Here is a 19,031-nt window from a genome sequence, read left to right on the forward strand (position 1 = left end):
AACTTTTCTGTTTGTTCAAGTAAAGAGCAGATGGAATAGAAAAAAAGTTATACCAGGACCTGAAATATCAAAGCTAGTCCATTTGAGAACTTTATTTCCTGATGACCTGAAATTAACTATGATGCGAGAGGTTATGGAGTTGCTATTTATTGTGTCCCCTGTTGTTTTCTTCTGTGTATTCTCTCTCTTTGGGCATGTTTGATGTGATTGTAAACTAAAACATTGAAAGCATCTTCATGTCCAAGCCCTCTGAGAATTTGGGGTTACTTTATTTTTTTAAGTATATTTTATTGATTATGCTAGTACAATTGTCCCAATTATTTTTCTCGTTTGTCCCCTTCTGCTCAGTACCTGCCCTCCCTCTAGCAATCCCCCACTTAGTTTATATCCATTAGTCATGCATATAAGTTTTCTGGCTTCTCCATTTCCTCTGCTATACTTAATGTCCCCCTGTGTACTTTGTACCTAGCAGTTATGCTTCTTGATCCCTGTATCTTTTCCCCCATTCTCCCCCTTCCTCCACCCCACTGATAACCCTCCATATGGTCTCCATTTCTATGTTTGTATTCCTGCACTAGTTGTTTGCTTAGTTTATTTATTTATTTTTTCTCATTAAACTTTGTTTTAATGGGTCTCAAAAATTCTGTGACAGATTTTGGTCAAGTTGTTTCCATTAAAAAGTACTGATTTTAAAAACTAATAACTTAACTGCCACACACACACAAAAAACCAAATGGTCCACAAAATTCTCCTTTCCTTCTGAAGGTTTTACGATGCATTGTCATCATTAACCAGTCCTTTACTATTAAACTTAAATGGCCAATTGAGACAAACAGTTCTGAGACCGTTCTTCCACCACTGATTAAGACTGGGGTGGCAGGTGTTGGGGATAATATTCATTTAGCCTTCTGAGCTTTCTGGGCAGACTTAGTGACTTTGCCAGCTCCAGCTGCCTTCTTGTCCACTGCTTTGATGACACCCACAGCAACTGTCTGTCTCATGTCACGAACAGCAAAGCGGCCCAGAGGAGGATAGTCAGAGAAGCTCTCAACACACATGGGCTTGCCAGGAACCATATCAACGATGGCAGCATCACCAGATTTCAAAAACTTTGGGCCATCTTCCAGCTTTTTCCCAGAACGACGATCAATCTTCTCCTTCAGCTCAGCAAATTTGCAAGCAATATGGGCCGTGTGACAATCCAGAACAGGAGCATATCCAGCACTGATTTGGCCTGGATGGTTCAGGATAATCACCTGAGCTGTGAAGCCAGCTGCTTCCATTGGTGGGTCATTTTTGCTATCACCAGCCACATTGCCACGACGAACATCTTTGACAGACACGTTCTTGACATTGAAGCCCACATTGTCCCCAGGAAGAGCTTCACTCAAAGCTTCATGGTGCATTTCAACAGACTTTACTTCAGTTGTAACATTGACTGGAACAAAAGTGACCACCATGCCGGGTTTGAGAACACCAGTCTCCACTCGACCCACAGGGACAGTACCAATACCACCAATTTTATAGACATCCTGGAGGGGCAGACGCAGAGGCTTGTCAGTTGGACAAGTTGGTGGCAGGATGCAATCCAGAGCTTCAAGCAGTGTGGTTCCACTGGCGTTGCCATCTTTACGGGTGACTTTCCATCCCTTAAACCAAGGCATGTTAGCACTTGGCTCCAGCATGTTGTCGCCATTCCAACCAGAAATTGGCACGAATGCTACTGTGTCAGGGTTGTAGCCAATTTTCTTAATGTAGGTGCTGACTTCTTTAACAATTTCCTCGTATCTCTTCTGGCTGTAGGGTGGCTCAGTGGAATCCATTTTGTTAACACCAACAATTAGCTGTTTCACACCCAGTGTGTAAGCCAGAAGGGCATGCTCATGGGTCTGCCCATTCTTGGAGATACCTGCTTCAAATTCACCAACACCAGCAGCAACAATCAGGACAGCACAGTCAGCCTGAGATGTGCCTGTAATCATGTTTTTGATAAAGTCTCTGTGTCCTGGGGCATCGATGATGGTCACATAATACTTGCTGGTCTCAAATTTCCACAGGGAGATATCAATGGTGATACCACGCTCACGTTCAGCTTTAAGTTTATCCAAGACCCAGGCATACTTGAAGGAGCCCTTGCCCATCTCAAATTTTTCAATGGTTCTTTTGTCGATCCCACCACATTTGTAGATCAGATGGCCAGTAGTGGTAGACTTGCCGGAATCTACGTGTCCAATGACCACAATGTTGATGTGAGTCTTTTCCTTTCCCATTTTGGCTTTGATTTAGTAGTGGTGGTTTTCGCGACACCTGTGTTCTGGCGGCAAACCCGTTGCGAAAAAAAAGGTGCTTAGTTTATTTTTGATTTTTAGATTCAGATGTTGATAGTTGTGAGTTTGTTGTCATTTTAATGTTCATAGTTTTGATCTTCTTTTTCTTAAGTAAGTCCCTTTAACATTTCATATAATAATGCCTTGGTGATGATGAACTCCTTTAGCTTCACCTTGTCTGGGAAGCACTTTATCTTCCCTTCCATTCTAAAGGATAGTTTTGTTGGATAGAGCAATCTTGGTTGTAGGTCCTTGCTTTTCATCTCCTTGAATACTTCTTGCCAGTCCTGCCTTGCCTACAAAGTGTCTTTTGAGAAATCAGTGGATACTCTTATGGAACTTGTTTGTAAGTGACTCTCCTTTTGCTGCTTTTAAGACTCTCTCTTTATCTTTAACCTTTAGCATTTTAATTATGATGTGTCTTTGTTACTGAGCAAAGCGGGGCTTGTTCATGTGGCACCTTGGTGTATGACCCAACAATTAGTGTTGAGAAAAAAAGGTCCTTATTTATAATATTCCAACCTTGGGAGGGCTGGGAGCACTTCAGCTCAGATCCCTGTTCTCCCACAATACCCAGCACTTCCCTTGTTCCCCAAAAGGCTACAAACCAAAACCAAGCCCAATAATTCCCCATCCCTTATCTGTCAGCTCTCTCATTCAGGATCTGGGTGCATTGTCCTCAGCCTCCATATAATAGTCCAGAAAAGCATGTACCATGTTACACGGAATCATGGTGAAGTCCAGAAAAGGCACAAGTCCTAAGAGGGTGTCCTTTCTATAGGTCCCAAGTTTCAAGAGTCCAGATAGAGTCTGGGTCTATAAGGCAGCGTCCTTGGCGGCTTTGGAGTGAGCTAGAGCAGGCACAATCAAAGCTAGAGCAGGCACGATCAAAGCAGCAGCATGCCTGCTTTCTTACTACTTCAGGCCGCATGGCTGATTCCTGACTGCAAACTGCATAGGTACTTCTTCTCACATGGCTCCTACAACCTGCTCCTCCATCATGCGGCACTTCTTTCATGCTTCTCTCCCATGCTCCTTCTTACTCCAGCTCTTAATCCAAAACAGCATGGCCCCTTCTTTCACACCAGACCCCATGGCAGACAGAGGAACCCTTCTACATCCTTTCAAACAGCAGGGCCCCTTTTCTCATGGCTCCCCCTAGTTTTAAATGCTGACCTTAAGCACCATAAATCATTGTTATGAAAAGTATCTTAAGCCTTATTATCTTCCCCTTATCCAGGCAGTAACACAGTTATTATCTAGCTATCAGCTTGCCATACTCATGCAAAGTACCTTAAAAATAGTTCCCCCACACACCCCCAACCATGGGCTGTGGGGACTTTGGGGGTGCCTCCCCCACCTTGTTACATCTCTGTGTGGTCTGTGGGACCAACTTGTTTGGGAGACTGTGTGCTTCCTGGACTTGTCTGTCTATTTCCTTCACCAAGTTAGGGACATTTTCCTTCCTTATTTTTTCAATAAGTGTTTAATTTCTTGCTCTTCCTCTTCTTCTGGCACCCCTATGATTCATATGTTGATATGCTTAAAGTTGCCCCAGAGGTTCCTAAGCCTCTCCTCATTTTTTTCTATTCATGTTTCTTCATTCTACAGTGGTTGACTGTTTCTTTCTTTCTTATGTTCCAAATCGTTGATTTGAAGCCCATTTTCCCTCCCTTCACCATTGATTTTGTGTGGAACCATAAGCTGTGTGGTCTGGTCTGGAGCTGGGATTATTCCCCAGGTGACCCTCCAGACTTTCATAATGTGTGACTACACTTTCCACTAGCTGGCCACAGCCACTGCCTTGCTGTCGCCGCCACTGCTGCCTCTGCCACCGCCTCCACACCACCTGCTCTCCACCCCAGTTCTGCCCCTCTTACCTGTCTGGATGAGTATTACTTCTGTATATATTTTTTTTGTTGGACTTCCATGCTGTTCTATTTTCTGGTAGTTCTGGTTGTTTTTTGTTTTGAGGTAGTTATATTCCTTCTTATGGTTGTAGAGGGAGGCTAAGCATGTGTACCTACACCTCCATGTTGGCTGGAAGTACACCCTCTTCTTTCATTCCCCATTTAACTGGCTTAATTTCCTATCTCTTTTGGATTTTCTAGATTAATATAGAGGTGTATAGGTCCTGGGTATTGCCATTTGGTACCATTTTATCCCTGGAAGAGCAGTGCACTTCAGAAGCCCAGAGAAGGGCTTTGGTCTGTTCGACAAGCAGTTGGAGTTTACAGTTCAACAGGTCCTGCTCACAAAACCATGCTTACCACAGTCCACCTGGCATTTGGTAAGACTTTCCCATTTTACTACACATTTCTTCTGCAATCATTTATTTCATGTTGACATTTGGCGGATGTTTTATTTTTCCTCCTCACTCTATAGTCACTACTTCACACTGATTTGGTGCTTGAGGGTGGGGGTAGGGATCCATTTAAAACACCATGGAGAAATGAAGAGGCGCACACACGTACCAGCCAATGGCGCATGCCTGCAGCAGTCCTTATGAAGCGTAATACCTCTAACAACCACAAGAGCTTCATGAACCTCTGGATTCTAAGCTCACACTCTTGAACATGATATTGTGCTGACACCCAATGTCTGTAGGTTGGATGTCATCTTTGGCTTCCTTGGGTGCACAGGACAGTGGTAGCATACCAGAAAAGAGACACTGAAGCATTCCCCCAGGATAAGCCCTGGGGAGCACAAAAGGCCCAGGATGTCCAACAGCACAAATGAGATCCCGGATATGACACCCACCTCCACACACAAATGATCTTTATTATGCACTAGTGACAATAGGACACAAAGTTGGGTTCAGAGGGTTGTAAAATTCTTCTGGTATCTTTCATATTTTTCCCAAAAGGTTGCCTTGTATTCTGCCACCCCCCACTTCTGTCTATTACACAAAGGGAACTCTTTCTGGTACTCTTCTTCTTTTCCTTTTCCATATTTCAGTATTCTCCAGTATAGTCAATCAAAACACAAGTTCCAGCATTTCTGGAAGATTCGGGTGGAGAAGTACAGGCCACACAAGCAATAAACCCTCTCAAGTCCTAGGCAAAAAGATGTGGTGAAGCACATTGCCTGAGGGCAAACCTGCTGTGACTGTGGGTATGACTGCTGGACCCCTAGACTTCTGTTAATTACCTTTCAATACCCAAGACCAATCATAATGGACTCCAACTATGTCTTATGCAATTGGAAAGGCCACTTTTAGCCAGCAAAGATTTTGTTCAGATCTGGAAGCTCAACAAAAAATAAGAGAAAAAAGTCATGTTGTCTACCAGTTGAAATACTCTCAGTAGGTAAAAAAAAAATTAAAGTGAAACACAGAGAAGTAAAGATCCTAAATAAGTCTCAAGTTGAATCCATTTCCTCTTCGATAGTGGCCCAGCCAAAGGCCAGCATCCCCCCAGGAGAGGGAGTGGTGTACAAGAGAGCTCTTACATTGGCACTGGAGATTCTGAAAAAGAGAGCAAACTTGGGCCCATTAAGAGCATCTGATTATCCAGAGACCATTACAATGTCTCAAAAGGACCCACAAAAGCAATATCATAAAACGTATCAGAAGCCCAAAGGGAACTCACTGAGATGTCTTAGCAAAAGGAAAACCCCCAAATCAGTGTTGGTACATTCAGAGGGTGAGTATGCCCTCTGAAGATGACCACGAGAAAGAGGGCAATGAAAAGACAAACACCTCAAAAGCTATGTCCTGACATTGCACAATCAAGAAGAATGCTGGAGGTGCTAAAAAGGGAGGCGTCCTCCCATCTCTGCCACCCAGTTCCATTAGCACTGTGCCCAAGGCTCTGGAAAGAGAGGCACCGTGCAGCATCTGCCCGAAGACTTTGGCTGTTTCCTCTGAGTGCTTTGCTTTCTCCAGGGACATTGAGGACCCTGGAGAGGGTGCCTGGAAGCCAGACTCCGAAGGTGTGGCAGCATCTTCCAGTGCCCCTAACCCAAGGCTGCAGTATTCACTCTGTTTGGCAAGCAAACCAAGGAAGCAGTGGGCACCAGAGTTTAAGAAAGGTTGGCAGGAATCTCAACCTTTTCTTAACTCAAAGGCTGTTAACCCCACCACCGTTTATGAAGAAGATGTTGCCAAGGATGTGGGACAATTGATAAGCAAGGCTTTTCCACGGGAGCCACATCCTATTGAAAGAGGAATGATGGCCTCGTTTGAATTTCAAAGTCACCCATTTTGGCCGGTAGCAGTGAAGAGTGTCAGCCACACAAAAAATTGCAGGGGTGCTTTTGATTGATACAAACATGTGCCCTGAACAGAGCGGCATTCAAGTGCCTCTTCAGAGATTAAAGCATCTGGATTGTGAAAAGAATGAGAAACTAATGAAGAGAGCCAAGAAAGTGTATGAGCAGGGTGTGAACTGGTGCTTCTCCCTGATTTCCCACTACAGACAAGGGCTCAATCGTGGGTCTTTTGTGGGTTCTTTCCTGGACTACTATGCTGCTGACATCAGCTGCCCAGTTAGGAGAGCCATCCAAGAGGGGCATTTGAAAATTGATTTCCCAAAGGTGAATTACACCAACCTGCAAGATTCTGAGGAGGAGCGCTCCCCAGGTGGGAAGAGGCCCTGCAGGAAAATTCTCCTTAACTGGATGAAGGCCACTCAGGACCGAGACAACCAGAAGCTCGTGGACTTCATCATGAAAGGAGAGGGGGCTGACTCCCATCTTCTGGACATCGTCAAAGGCAGGAAACAGTCCAGGTGGCTGGCATCATTTCTGAATTCAAGCAGGTATATGATCTGCATGGAGACATACCTGGAGGATGAAGACCAGTTGGATGTCATGGTAAGGCATTTACAAGAGATCTACAAGCAAATAGACAAGAACGTGCTGACTCTGACAAGGGACAACAACGTGAGCTTTGTTCTGGAAGTCCTTCTGCCAGAAGCCATGATTTGTTCAATTGCTGCACTTGATGGGTTAGATTACAAGAAGGCAGGAGAAAAGTATCTGCAAGGGCCATCTGTGCATTACCGGGAAAAAGAACTATTTGATAAAAATATCTTAAAGAAAATAAGAAAGAGACTGGCAATCAGGAGCAAGGCTAAATAACTCTCCTCCTGCACCCATACCTTAGCAGAGAAATTTCTCATTTGTATCATTAGTAAGAAACTCTGACTGCATGAAATGTGCGATCCCGCCATTCTCTATCACACATAAAGAATTCTGGAAATTCAAGAATATGCTGAGTTCGTTTTGGATCTGTCTGGCGTTTGTGAGTGGCACGGTCATCATCATTTCTTGTTCCCAAACTCATCACAAATTAATTTGTTAAAATATCGCCAACAGTTGTATTTACCTCTGCTTGCTCAGATGTATGGCCCTGGCTGGTTTAGCTCAGTGGATTGAGCGTCGGCCTGCGAGCTAAGTGTCGCTGGTTCGATCTTCCAGTCAGGGTACATCAGAGAAGGAAAACTCTGACTCCAAAAAACCTCCGCTGCCTTGCGGCATACCTCTTCAGGGGAAAGGCTAAGGGAGTAAACCCCGACAGAAAATCCGGAGCCGGAGTCCCTAAGGCGGTTTGACGTTGTAGTCAACACCGGCAACTCCTGCGGCGCACCTGAAGCCAAGCTGTATTGACTCCGTCTTTCCCTTGGACCCTTCAGCTGCGAAGAGAGGGGGGGTCTGCTGCATGGGCAACAGCAGACCCTCCATATCACCCTGCCCAGGCTCTGTAGCTTCAGCGTCATCGCAAGATGTCGATTCAACACGGGAGGAGACAGATACGATGTCACTCCCGAGTCGGACTGCACAGCCATTCTCGGCGGTGCAGATAGACTCTTAAGAAGCTACACCATCGTCTCTCGAGACGGACGGCTGCTGACGACGGCCGACGACGGCTCAGATGTATGACTATCCAGGCAGTTTCATAAAATCGCTTTTGACTGTATGTAGTTTGTATTTTCATATAAGATACACACTCTGGCGTTACACGAAAGAGACCTGGTAACAGGTATTAAGCAAAAATTGTTTTTAAAATCTGAGACGTATTTTACAGAAATATCACATGGGCTGCTCATTCTTTTTGTGATACATTCATATAAATGATTGAATTCCTTCCCAAGATAATTCCTGAGTTTCCCGTGCTATGTTTATGCCTTTGGGGGCAGGGGACAGGAACATCCCTGAGAGGTGAGACCAATGACAGAGATCTTTTTTTCTATATATTATCACTACCATCAGATGGTTCTTGGAATAGCAGTCTGAAATCCAGACCAAGTGAATGGATCATCTGCATGTAGCCCACCTGTGGGTGAATGAGATCTCAGCGTGCAGTAAACACTTGATCAGCCTGTGCAACGTTGTTAACACTTCGTTTCTGTGAGATTCCATTTATGGGAGTAGCTCTTCTTCAATGGCCAAATGGTTTCCTAAAGCAGACAGGCTGTGTGGCTGCCTTCCTTGCTGACAATGACTGGATCCTCTACACATAGCTGTCTCTCCCCACGTGGAAGACAACTAGAGTCATCATATACACAGTCCAGCTGCTTTAGACCCAGGAGTCCAGGCTGACTGCGAGGAGCCCAGCTTGTTAGCATAAATGGGAGGAAGTCAAGCACTTTGTTCTGGAACTGTGTCCCTGAAAAGCAGTCATTTGTCTCAAACCCAGCAAGCTTTATCTTTTGTCTTATTCATCGACTAGCTCTGTCAGGTTCTGTTAGGGTAAAATGCAGAATGGTGAGTCATTCCAAGCTGCTCGAGGAGTAAGCGGACATGGATCCGGAAACTGAAAGGGGTTTCAGAAAAGTCTCTGTTTGGCTTAATGTAGCTGCTGTTGGATACAATGAAACATATGTAAATAAAAGATCAATTCTGAAGCCCAGGAAGTGTTATCTTCACTTAGAACAAGATTTTTTTAAAATTAGAAAATCAGTTTTATTTCTAAAAATATGTTGTGAAAATAACCAATGAAAGTTTAACATGAACCTGAGTGCATTTTTATTCTAGGGGGAGGTCAACTGTCACTCATGGGCTCATGTTATGTGTTTGCATAGCAACATAATCTTTGAGGGTGGTACAATTCACAAAAGTGAGCTGTTTTTACTCAGAACAAAACCACTGTATCTTTTACCTAGAGCCTCTGCTTCATGCTACTTCAGAATGTACAACTACATAGTTGCATACATGTATGCATATACACTTTGGAATTTTGGTGATTTAGTTATCTCTTAAAGTTCATTATGGACCTCCGGCCAAGATGGAGGCTTAGACTGACACGCTCTGTCTCCCTCCACAGATAAGAAGGATACAACTACCTCAAAACCAAAGATAACCAGAAATTCCAGAAAATAAAACTACATGGAAGCCCAACGTATGAAGTTATAAACCAGCAGTGATCGTCTGGACAGGTAGGAGGGGCGAAATCAGAATCAGGATGGAAAGGTTGGGCTGCGCTGTCTGCAGTAGCAGGCGGGATAGCGGTGGGACTGCGAGAAACGCCAGGGAAACAATCCCAGCTGCAGTCGAGACCGGAAGCTTGCGATTCTAACACTGGGGAAGGCAGACTCCCCCCCCCCCACTGCCTTGGACTCTGAGGCCCAGAGGGCGTGTGGAAGGAGGCTTCCAGTCTCTCAGCGGAGAGTAACAGCAGGAATCCATCTTGGATCACCGCCCCCACACAAAGCGCCACAGAGCGGTGAAAAAGGTCGCCGGTGGCTGGGTAGTGTCCAGTGGAAGGGGCTCCGCCCCTTACAGCCCACCCAGGAAGCAAAGGTAAACAGAAAACTGTCAGGATGAAGCAGACCATGATTGAAATACCAGTGATGCAGCTCACCTGGCAGCAGATGAGGGACCTAACCGATGAGCAAATATGAAATCTTTCTGAGGCTCAGTTCAGAGCTATAGTCATAAGGTGGCTTACAGAATTAACAAACGATTTGGAACAACACAGGGAAGGAATGAAAGCTAGTCATACTGAAATGAACAAAAACACATACGAGACAAGTGGTGAGGAAATGAAAACCAGAGATCAAATCAACAAACCGGAACATAGGGAAGGAACAAACAGTCAACCAGTGCAGAAAGAGGAAACAAAAAGGGAGGAATACGAAGAGAGGCTCAGAAACCTCTGGGAAAGCTATAAGTAAATGAACATTCAAATTATAGGATTGCCAGAGGGCGAAGAAGAACTAGAAATAGAAATATTATGTGAAAAAATAATAAAACAGAACTTCCCAAACTTGGGGAAGGAAATAGACTTACAGGTCCAGAAAGCACAGAGAGTTCCAGAAAACTGGACCCAGGGAGAACCACTCCAAGACACATTATAATCAAATTGTCAAAAATTAAGGATAAAGAGAGAATCTTAAAAGCAGCAAGAGAGAAAAAAAGAATTATGTACAAAGGGTTCCCAATTAGACTGTCAGCGGATTTCTCAACGGAGACCCTTCAGGCAAGAAGGAACTGGCAAGAAATATTCAAAGTAATGAAAATCAAAAACCTACATCCACAAATACTCTATCCAGCGAAACTGTCATTCAGAATAGAAGGGCAGAGAAAGTGCTTCCAGGACAAAGTAAAACTGAAGGAGTTCATTAGATCTAAACCACTGTTATATGAGATGTTAAAGGGACTGGTTTAGAAGAAGGAGGATCAAAATTATGAACATTAAAATGAAAACTGCATCACAACAACAAACAACAGAAGCTAGGGAATTGAAACAGAGGCAAACTAAGTAGGCAACGAGAGGGGAAAAAGAATTATAGGTATGGGGAACATATTGGGGGGAGGTCAGCAGGAAGGGGGTAGGGAGAAAGGGAGGGAGATGGAACAGGAATTAAGAAGCATAGTAGGAGGGAATGGAGTAGACAGCAAGAGGTTGAGAAGAACTTTATGCACAACCAATGGACACGGGCTAAAAGGGGGGAACAACTGGAGGGAGGGGGTCACTGGGTGGAGGGGAGCAGAGGGAAAAAGATTGGGACAACTGTAACAGTATAATCAATAAAACATATTAAAAATAAAATAAAATAAATAAAGTTCATTATGAGTTTTCTTCTTATTCTAAATAAATATCCACTTTCATGCTCATTTTTATAACTTTAGAAGAGGGCCTTCCAGATTCCAGAAGCTTCAGGCCCAACAGAATCCTTTTGGACATTGCCTACGAGTCACCAACACTGCTGGAGCATGATGCCCTTGCCAATCCACATGACACCCTCATGGTCACGAGAAGTACTTGGAAACACACCACCTCTGTGTTCTATGTGTGCCTTGTACCCTGGAACACTATGCTTTAGTTCTGCTATAACACCATGCCTCTCTCAGTCAAATGTATCAATGAACTTCAATTGTCTAATGTAGCCATATCTATCTCTACATGCTAATCTTATCTTCTCTACTTCACACATTCATTCATCCACTCACTCACCCACTCACTAATTCATAGCATTAGAGCCAGTAGAGCAAGTTGATGTGATTTAGGATAAATTTCAGCTGCCATAGAAAGGAGATCACAACCTTGTGCTCCGGGTGACAATCTAATTTCTAAGGTGATTGGGGTGCACTACTTCATCCCTTTTTTAAAAGTATATTTTATTCATTATACTGTTACAGTTGTCCCAATTTTTCCCCTTTGCCCCATTCTGCCCTGTCCTGTCCTTCCCTCCATCAAACTCCCCCCTTAGTTCATGTCCATGGGTCGTGCATGTAAGTTCTTTGGCTTCTCCTTATCCTATACTCTTTTTAATGCCTCCCTGTCTATTTTTTTCCTACCAATTATGCTTCCAGATTCCTGCACCTTCTCCCCCATCTTCCCTCTCCAGCTTCCAGCTGATAACCCTCCAAATGATCTCCATACCTGAGATTCTGTTCCTGTTCTGGTTGTTGGCTTAGTTTGTTTTTGTTTTTATTTTTTAGATTCAGTTGTTGATAGTTGTGAGTTTGTTGTCATTTTAATGTTCATAGTTTTGATCTTCTTTTTCTTAAATATGTCCCTTTAACATTTTATGTAATAATGGCTTAGTGGTGGTGAACTCCTTTAGGTTTACCTCGTCTGGGGAGCACTTTATCTGTCTTTCCATTCTAAAGGTAGCTTTGCTGGACAGAGTAACTAGGTGTAGGTCCCTGCTTTTCATCACTTTGACTACTTCTTGCCAGCCCCTTCTAGCCTGCAAAGTTTCTTTTGAGAAATCAGCTGATAGTCTTATAGGCATCCCTTTGTAGGTAACTCTCTGCTTTTCTCTTGCTGCTTTTAGTGAGAAATATTTATCAGAGTCGTGGACTTATGACCTATTTGTGACATCAGAACCCTGGGTTTCCCCACATTTGTGAAATCAGAGAAGTGTTCTTGCTTGGGGTGAGAGGAAAGGACCTGGCTGCATAGAGAAATCATGCACAGTGTTTACAGGTCTCCAAACCCATGTGTGGATCTCACAAAGGAAGAGTGGAACCCTGAGACCTGGTAAGGTGATGAGCATGAGAATATCAAATATGCAGAATACCTGAACCCTCCTCTGGGCATTAACAACCCTCTAACCCTTGGGAGTACAGGCTATAAACAAGGAGGAAGAACATTGTTCTGCCCTTCTTGACTCTGGTTGAGCCAGACGTAAAGTGTTACATCTTGCCTCAGATACATTTTAGAAGGAATTGGGACAAAAACTACTTCTTAGAAGAGAGTGATCAGAATGACAAAGGGGCTCCAACTAGAGTAACAAAGCAAAGCCAAGGGTGGATGGGATGTCTACCCTGGAAAGAAGATGGCAAGTGGCTGTGGCTCAAAAGAGGAGAGGTGGGCTTTGGCTTCCAACTCTTACAGACTGGCTGGCCCTCCCATCACCCTCCGCTATAAAGTGGGACCAAGGAGCTGAAGTGACTATTTTCCCCCTTGTAGTCAGCAGCCCAGGTTGCACTTGTACCCAGGGGCACCCACCATTTTTGTGACCCTCTACCTGAGAAGTGCCTGGAATGTGCAGGGCAGGTATGTGAGAAAGGAGCTATGCAGGACCAGGGAACCCTGAAATCTGTATGGAGTTTTATCATGAGTCTCTGGACAGAGGTGATGCTGCACATGCAAGGGGACAGCAGGCACTAGTCAGGGAAGCCATGGCTACTACAGGGTTGAGTGCAGAACAGGAACACCCAAGGCACAACAGCGATGGAAGATCTACCTGGACCCCGTGTCAAAGCCAGACATCCAACCAAGATGCTGAAAAAGTCATACATCAGGAGCGGGGACCACGCCCAGCAGACACATCCAGAATTGCCTGGAGGAACAAAAAATAGAGGGCTTCCCTGGGGTTGAAATGGTGCTGGAGGAAGGACAGGCTGGCCAGTTGCTCTATGCCCCCAGAAGACCCTTCCCCTGGTGGCAGTGAGCTGGAGCACACATGTATTCATTTGTGTTTCTTCATCACCTAGGTCTGGCCGACAAGGAGACTGCCCAGGGTGGAGGCTCTAGTTCCAGAGTTGGGTCTTGATTTTCCCAGAGATGATCTGTGCTAGGAGAAAAGGATTCAGGTGAATGGATGGAGAAGAAGCCTAACCACTCATGAAAGGGCCCCTGAGAGGGACAGGAGGCACACATGCCTCTCCCTCCCACTCTCCCCACAACTACATTAGGCAAATCCCTTGGCTTAGCAGAAGCACAGGTAGAGTGGCTCAAGTGGTCTCTGGGAGGTTCTGTAAGGGGCGGGAGTGGAATCAGGTGGGGCAAGAACCAAACCACACTGGGTAGGGGCAAGAACCAACCCCTGATACCTGGGGATAGAGGGCCAGACCCACAGACCTCAGGGCCCTGGATTCTGACTGTGGGAAACTGCCTGCTGATACAGGTCCCTTGGTGCCCCTCAAAGAGTTGGGGTAATGCCTAAAAGCCAGTGGAGTTACCAAGGTAAGAAGGACCTGAAGGGAGAAGAGAGATGGAGGGAGGGAGAGAGCAACTGAGGGGCAAGCGAGCATCATCCTGTTCTCCTTGCAGATGACTCAGGGCCCCAGCAGACCTAGTGATGAAACCACCTTCCACCTCTGTAGGACACACTACTCAGAGGAGGGACCAAGGACACATCTGGGGGTCTGTTGCTTTCATTGTTTACCAAGAAGGGCCCCAAGACCAGGACATTCCCCTTCAGGGGGTCCTGGGGTCTTGGGGACAGAGACTTTCTGTACGGTTTGTTCCTGACTTATTCATTCATTCATACCTTGGGTGGCTGATCTGTTCCACAGGGCTAGCTAGCCCTTGTGTCAGAAGCTAAGCACACAGAGAGGGAAGAAGGAATGGCCCATATTCAGGGACTGACAGTCTTCTAGACAGCAGAAGCTAGGAAGGGCTTGCCATCACTGAGAAAGTTTAAAGAAGCTGGGACAGACTGGGCCCAAGTAACTCTTAAAACTGCCTTCTAGGACAAAGACTTCCACTGAGGAGAAACTACTTGGAATCGAACACAGAAAAAGCAAGATAGGAACAATAATAGGGTCAAAGAAAAGAGAAGTTCCAGATAAAAGTTAGGGAAGATAACACATTGAAATGTTAGAAAGTAAGCTGACATATTTTAACAGTTCTCAAAATCAACAGAAGAGGGTGCTCTTCTTATGAGAAATTTGAAAATCTATCATTTACCTCCTTTCTACAAGTGTAGGAAAACTAATTTTGGGGGGAAATGAGTAACAGAAAAAGATCAAAGGCAACTCTCGCATAGGTTATTTAAAAAAGAGAGAATACAAAGCAGAATAATGTCCCTCTAGACACTGAAAGCATTCCAGAAAGAAATGTGCACAAAGCATATGGAACTACAATCCTTCATTTGTAAAGCAAGCTAAGCGCATTAAGAAAATTATTAAAGATATGAAAGAACATAAATCAAAAATAGAAAAACTCAAAACTGAAATGATAGACTCATGAAGTAATTGAAGATAAAAGATTAAAAAGGGAGGATCTGAGGACGATAGTGGAGGAGTGAGGGGAGGCTGCACTTTCTGGCTCCCGAGACTCGTCTGTAGTTTGGAATAATTGCATACAGAACATCTCAGTGAGCAGCTGGACACTGGCAGGAGTCAAGCCCTGGCACTGCTGGATTAGAGAAAACCATCTGGAAACGACCCGTTTGGTGAGGATAGTGGAGAAAAAAGGGACGAGACGGGGTTTCTGACTGGGTTGGCTCCCCGAGCTGTGGCTCGAAGTACACAAAAGCTTTTTGGTGATCACAGGCTTCCCCAGAGAGGAATCGGGAGGAGAACGGATCCCTGCCCGCTGGCAGAGCCAGGACTAGGCCAGGTGGCATCTGGTGCTGAAAGACAAGAAACAGCGTACTTCTGTGCATGTGAGAACATGATTTCCCTTTATATTTTTCTCCTGTGAACCGTGGAGAGGGGAGGAATGGTCGGGGGTGATAGGACATTCTGGAGGCACGCAGGCGCAGAAGTGCGCTTGCCCACACCCCAACCCTCCCCTTGGGTCACGCGGGCGCGCATAGGGAAGTGCTCTCATTCACTGGCTCCGGTGTGCGGGGCCGTGCATCCAGGTGCCCCTCGGACACACCCCAACAGACATAAGATCAGTGCCCCAACAGATGCAGGGAGGGCCCGCTGGCACGCAGAAGACTGTGCACAGACACCCCTGGCCAGCTCCAGTGGGCGCCAGGCCAGAGTGCAGACCACTTGCGTGGGCTCTGCTCCTGGCCACCCAGCTGGGTGCGAGAACAGCAGGCGGCTGCAGCGTAGGAACAGCGGGTGGCAGCGACTCACAGATGCTCACTTCCACTGTACACAAGTGTCCGGAGCCCTGCCCGAAGGAATGAGAGACCGACTCCCAGGGCGCGGCTCGCAGGCCTGAGGCTAGCGCGAAGGCCACCTTGCACGCACACGTGCACGCGCGCACTAGCATCCTGGTCGGCTCCAACAGGTGCCAAAGGAACGCGGGACACCGCAGTTGCACACCGCTGCTGCCAGGAACAGGAACCTTTGACCTGCCTCAACAGACGAGCTGTGGATCCAGAAAAAGAAGATGGCACACAAAGGCTGAACTGAGTAAAAACTTTCCATTTATATATATATTTTTAAATTTTTATTTCTATTTTAGTTTTTTATTTGTATTTTATTTTATTTTAATTTTTTTAAATTTCTTATTTTTAATTTTAATTTTAATTTATTAAAAAATATTTTTCTTTAAAAACTATCTCTTCAATTTGTTTCATACCATCTCTCCTTCTCATCCTTCCTCTGTAATTTTTGTTCCTTTGTCTGTCTAGTTTAGCCTCCCTTTCACACTAAATAAATAGAATATAACTACTATATAAATCTAATACTACACAATTCCACTTTCTTTCTATATTCTGCATTCTTCCCTCTTTTTCTTTTATTATTATTAACATACAATGTAAATATTACCTACTGTCTTGCATAGTCTCAACACTACATGCTACTATTATTAATCTATCATCCCCTCTCTCAAAAATAATATTTTTCTCCTTAAAAACAACTCTTATCTATTCTTCCTATAGTATAAAAACCCTAATCTCTCTACATTTATATTAATACTGGCTCATTGACTAATGATAGCGGGATAGAGGGTGGGGGATATTATTGAGGGCGTGGGGTTCCTGCCTGGGCTGTGTGTTTATGTTTTTAACAGCATCTCCACAAAAGAACTCAAGACAAAGTGGATAGACTGACTCTCAATCAACTAGCCAGAGGGAAGATTCCACCAAAGAGCATCTGAAATATAACCAGACAGCATAAACAAATGACATAAAGGGTATCCCAAGGACATCAGGCTCAGGAGATCAAAGAGACTGCACCACTGAAACCCCCAGATCTCCTATAAAGAATCTCTTACCACAAAGGTGGGAAGTCAAAGCAGACAAACCCAAAAAACAAAAACAAACAAGAAGAATCCAACATGGTAAGAAGCAGAAACAACCTCTCAATGGAAAGAAAAGAGGAATCCCCAGAAAGAGAAGTAGATGGAATAGACATAGCCCAAATGTCAGACATGGAATTCAAAACAATGGTGGCAAAAAAGCTCAATATATTCGACAACCTCAAAAACAACTATGACGACCTCCAAGGAAGTAACCAAGAGCTCCAAAAAAATTACAGGAAACTTAGAACTACACCAGCATAAAAAAGGACATAGAAACTATTAACAAGAACCAGGAAGAAATGAAGAACACAATCTCTGAATTGAAGAACACAGTAGAATCAATCAAAAGCAGGCTAAACGAAGCAGAGGATCGGATCAGTGAGTTAGAGGACAATGTAGAAAAAAATTCCTAGACAATACACAAAATGAAAAAAGATTGAAAAAATATGAACAAGATGTAAGGGAATTACAGGATAGCATGAGAAGAAATAATATCAGGATCATTTGAATAAGAGAGGGAGAAGAAGAGGAGTGTGGAATAGAAAAGCTGATAGGAGATGAATTGACAGAAAATTTTCCCAACATGGTGAGAGAAAAAGTTATACAAGTTCAAGAAGCACAGAGAGTCCCAATGAAGAGGAACCCCAAAAACCCACTCCAAGGCATATCATAATTAAAATGGCAACATTCAAAGACAAGGCGAGAATCCTAAAAGCAGCAAGAGAAAAACAGCAAATAACATACAAGGGAGCTCCGATAAGGCTATAGACCGATTTCTCAACAGAAACACTACAAGCCAGAAGGGAATGGTCAAAAATATTTCAAGCAATGAAAAACAAAGGCCTACAACCAAGAATACTCTACCCGGCAAGGCTCTCATTCAAAATAGAAGGTGAAATAAGGAGTTTCTCAGACAAAGGAAACTAAAAGAATACATCTCCACCAAACCAGCATTGCAAGAGATGCTAAAGGGAATGCTTTAAAAAAAAGGAAGAGAAAAAAGAGGGGAGAAACACAGGTACAAAGGGAAATGAATAAATAGATGTCAATAATAACCTTAAATATAAACGGATTAAATGCTCCAATTAAAAGACATAGGGTAACGGAATGGATAAGAAAACAGGACCCACATATTTGCTGTCTACAAGAAACACACCTCAAAACAAAATATTTACACAGACTGAAAGTACAGGGATATAAAAAAGTATTCCAAGCAAATGGACATGAAAAAAAGCTGGGGTAGCAATACTCATATCAGACAAAACGGATTTCAAAGCAAGGGCAATAAAAAGAGACAAAGAAGGATATTTCATAATACTTAAGGGAACAATCCATCAAGAAGATATAACACTGATAAACATATATACCCAACATCAGAACACCCAAATACATAAAGAAAATACTAGAAGACCACAAGAAGGATATTAACAGCAACACACGCATAGTAGGGGACTTTAACTCTCCATTATCAGCAATAGACAGATCTTTGAAGCAAAGAAATACCAAGGATATACAGGCATTGAACAACACACTAAGCCACATGGACTTAACTAATATATATATAGAACTTTTCACCCAAAAGAAGCAAAATATACATTCTTTTCAAATGCACATGGGACATTTTCAAAGATAGACCACATGATAGGACACAAAACAAGCCTCAACAAATTCAAGAAAATTGAAATCATTTCAAGCATCTTTTCAGACCACAATGCCTTGAAACTAGAAATCAACCTCAGAGAATAAAATCAAAGACACCCAAACTCATGGAGAATGAATAACATGCTATTAAATAATGAGTGGTTTAACAATGACATCAAAGAAGAAATCAAGAAATGTCTGGAAACAAATGATAATGAACACACAACAACCCA

The 19,031-nt window shown here is 43.9% G+C and overlaps 1 protein-coding gene and 1 pseudogene across 1 annotated transcript; one reads left to right on the plus strand and one right to left on the minus strand.

The window, feature by feature from the left end:
* Positions 1 to 867: 867 nt before the first annotated feature.
* LOC149991215 (elongation factor 1-alpha 1 pseudogene) lies at positions 868 to 2,336 on the minus strand (annotated as a pseudogene).
* Positions 2,337 to 5,502: 3,166 nt separating this feature from the next.
* Positions 5,503 to 7,409, plus strand: PWWP4 (PWWP domain containing 4). Its single transcript, XM_090265227.1, is given in 3 exon segments — positions 5,503 to 5,981; positions 5,983 to 6,564; positions 6,566 to 7,409. Coding segments are annotated over 3 exon segments (1,905 nt in total).
* The last annotated feature ends 11,622 nt before the right edge of the window (positions 7,410 to 19,031 follow it).

This window comes from Furipterus horrens, unplaced genomic scaffold, assembly GCF_987537825.1.
Source record: "Furipterus horrens unplaced genomic scaffold, mFurHor1.1.pri manual_scaffold_17, whole genome shotgun sequence".
NCBI classification, from domain to species: Eukaryota; Metazoa; Chordata; class Mammalia; order Chiroptera; family Furipteridae; genus Furipterus; species Furipterus horrens.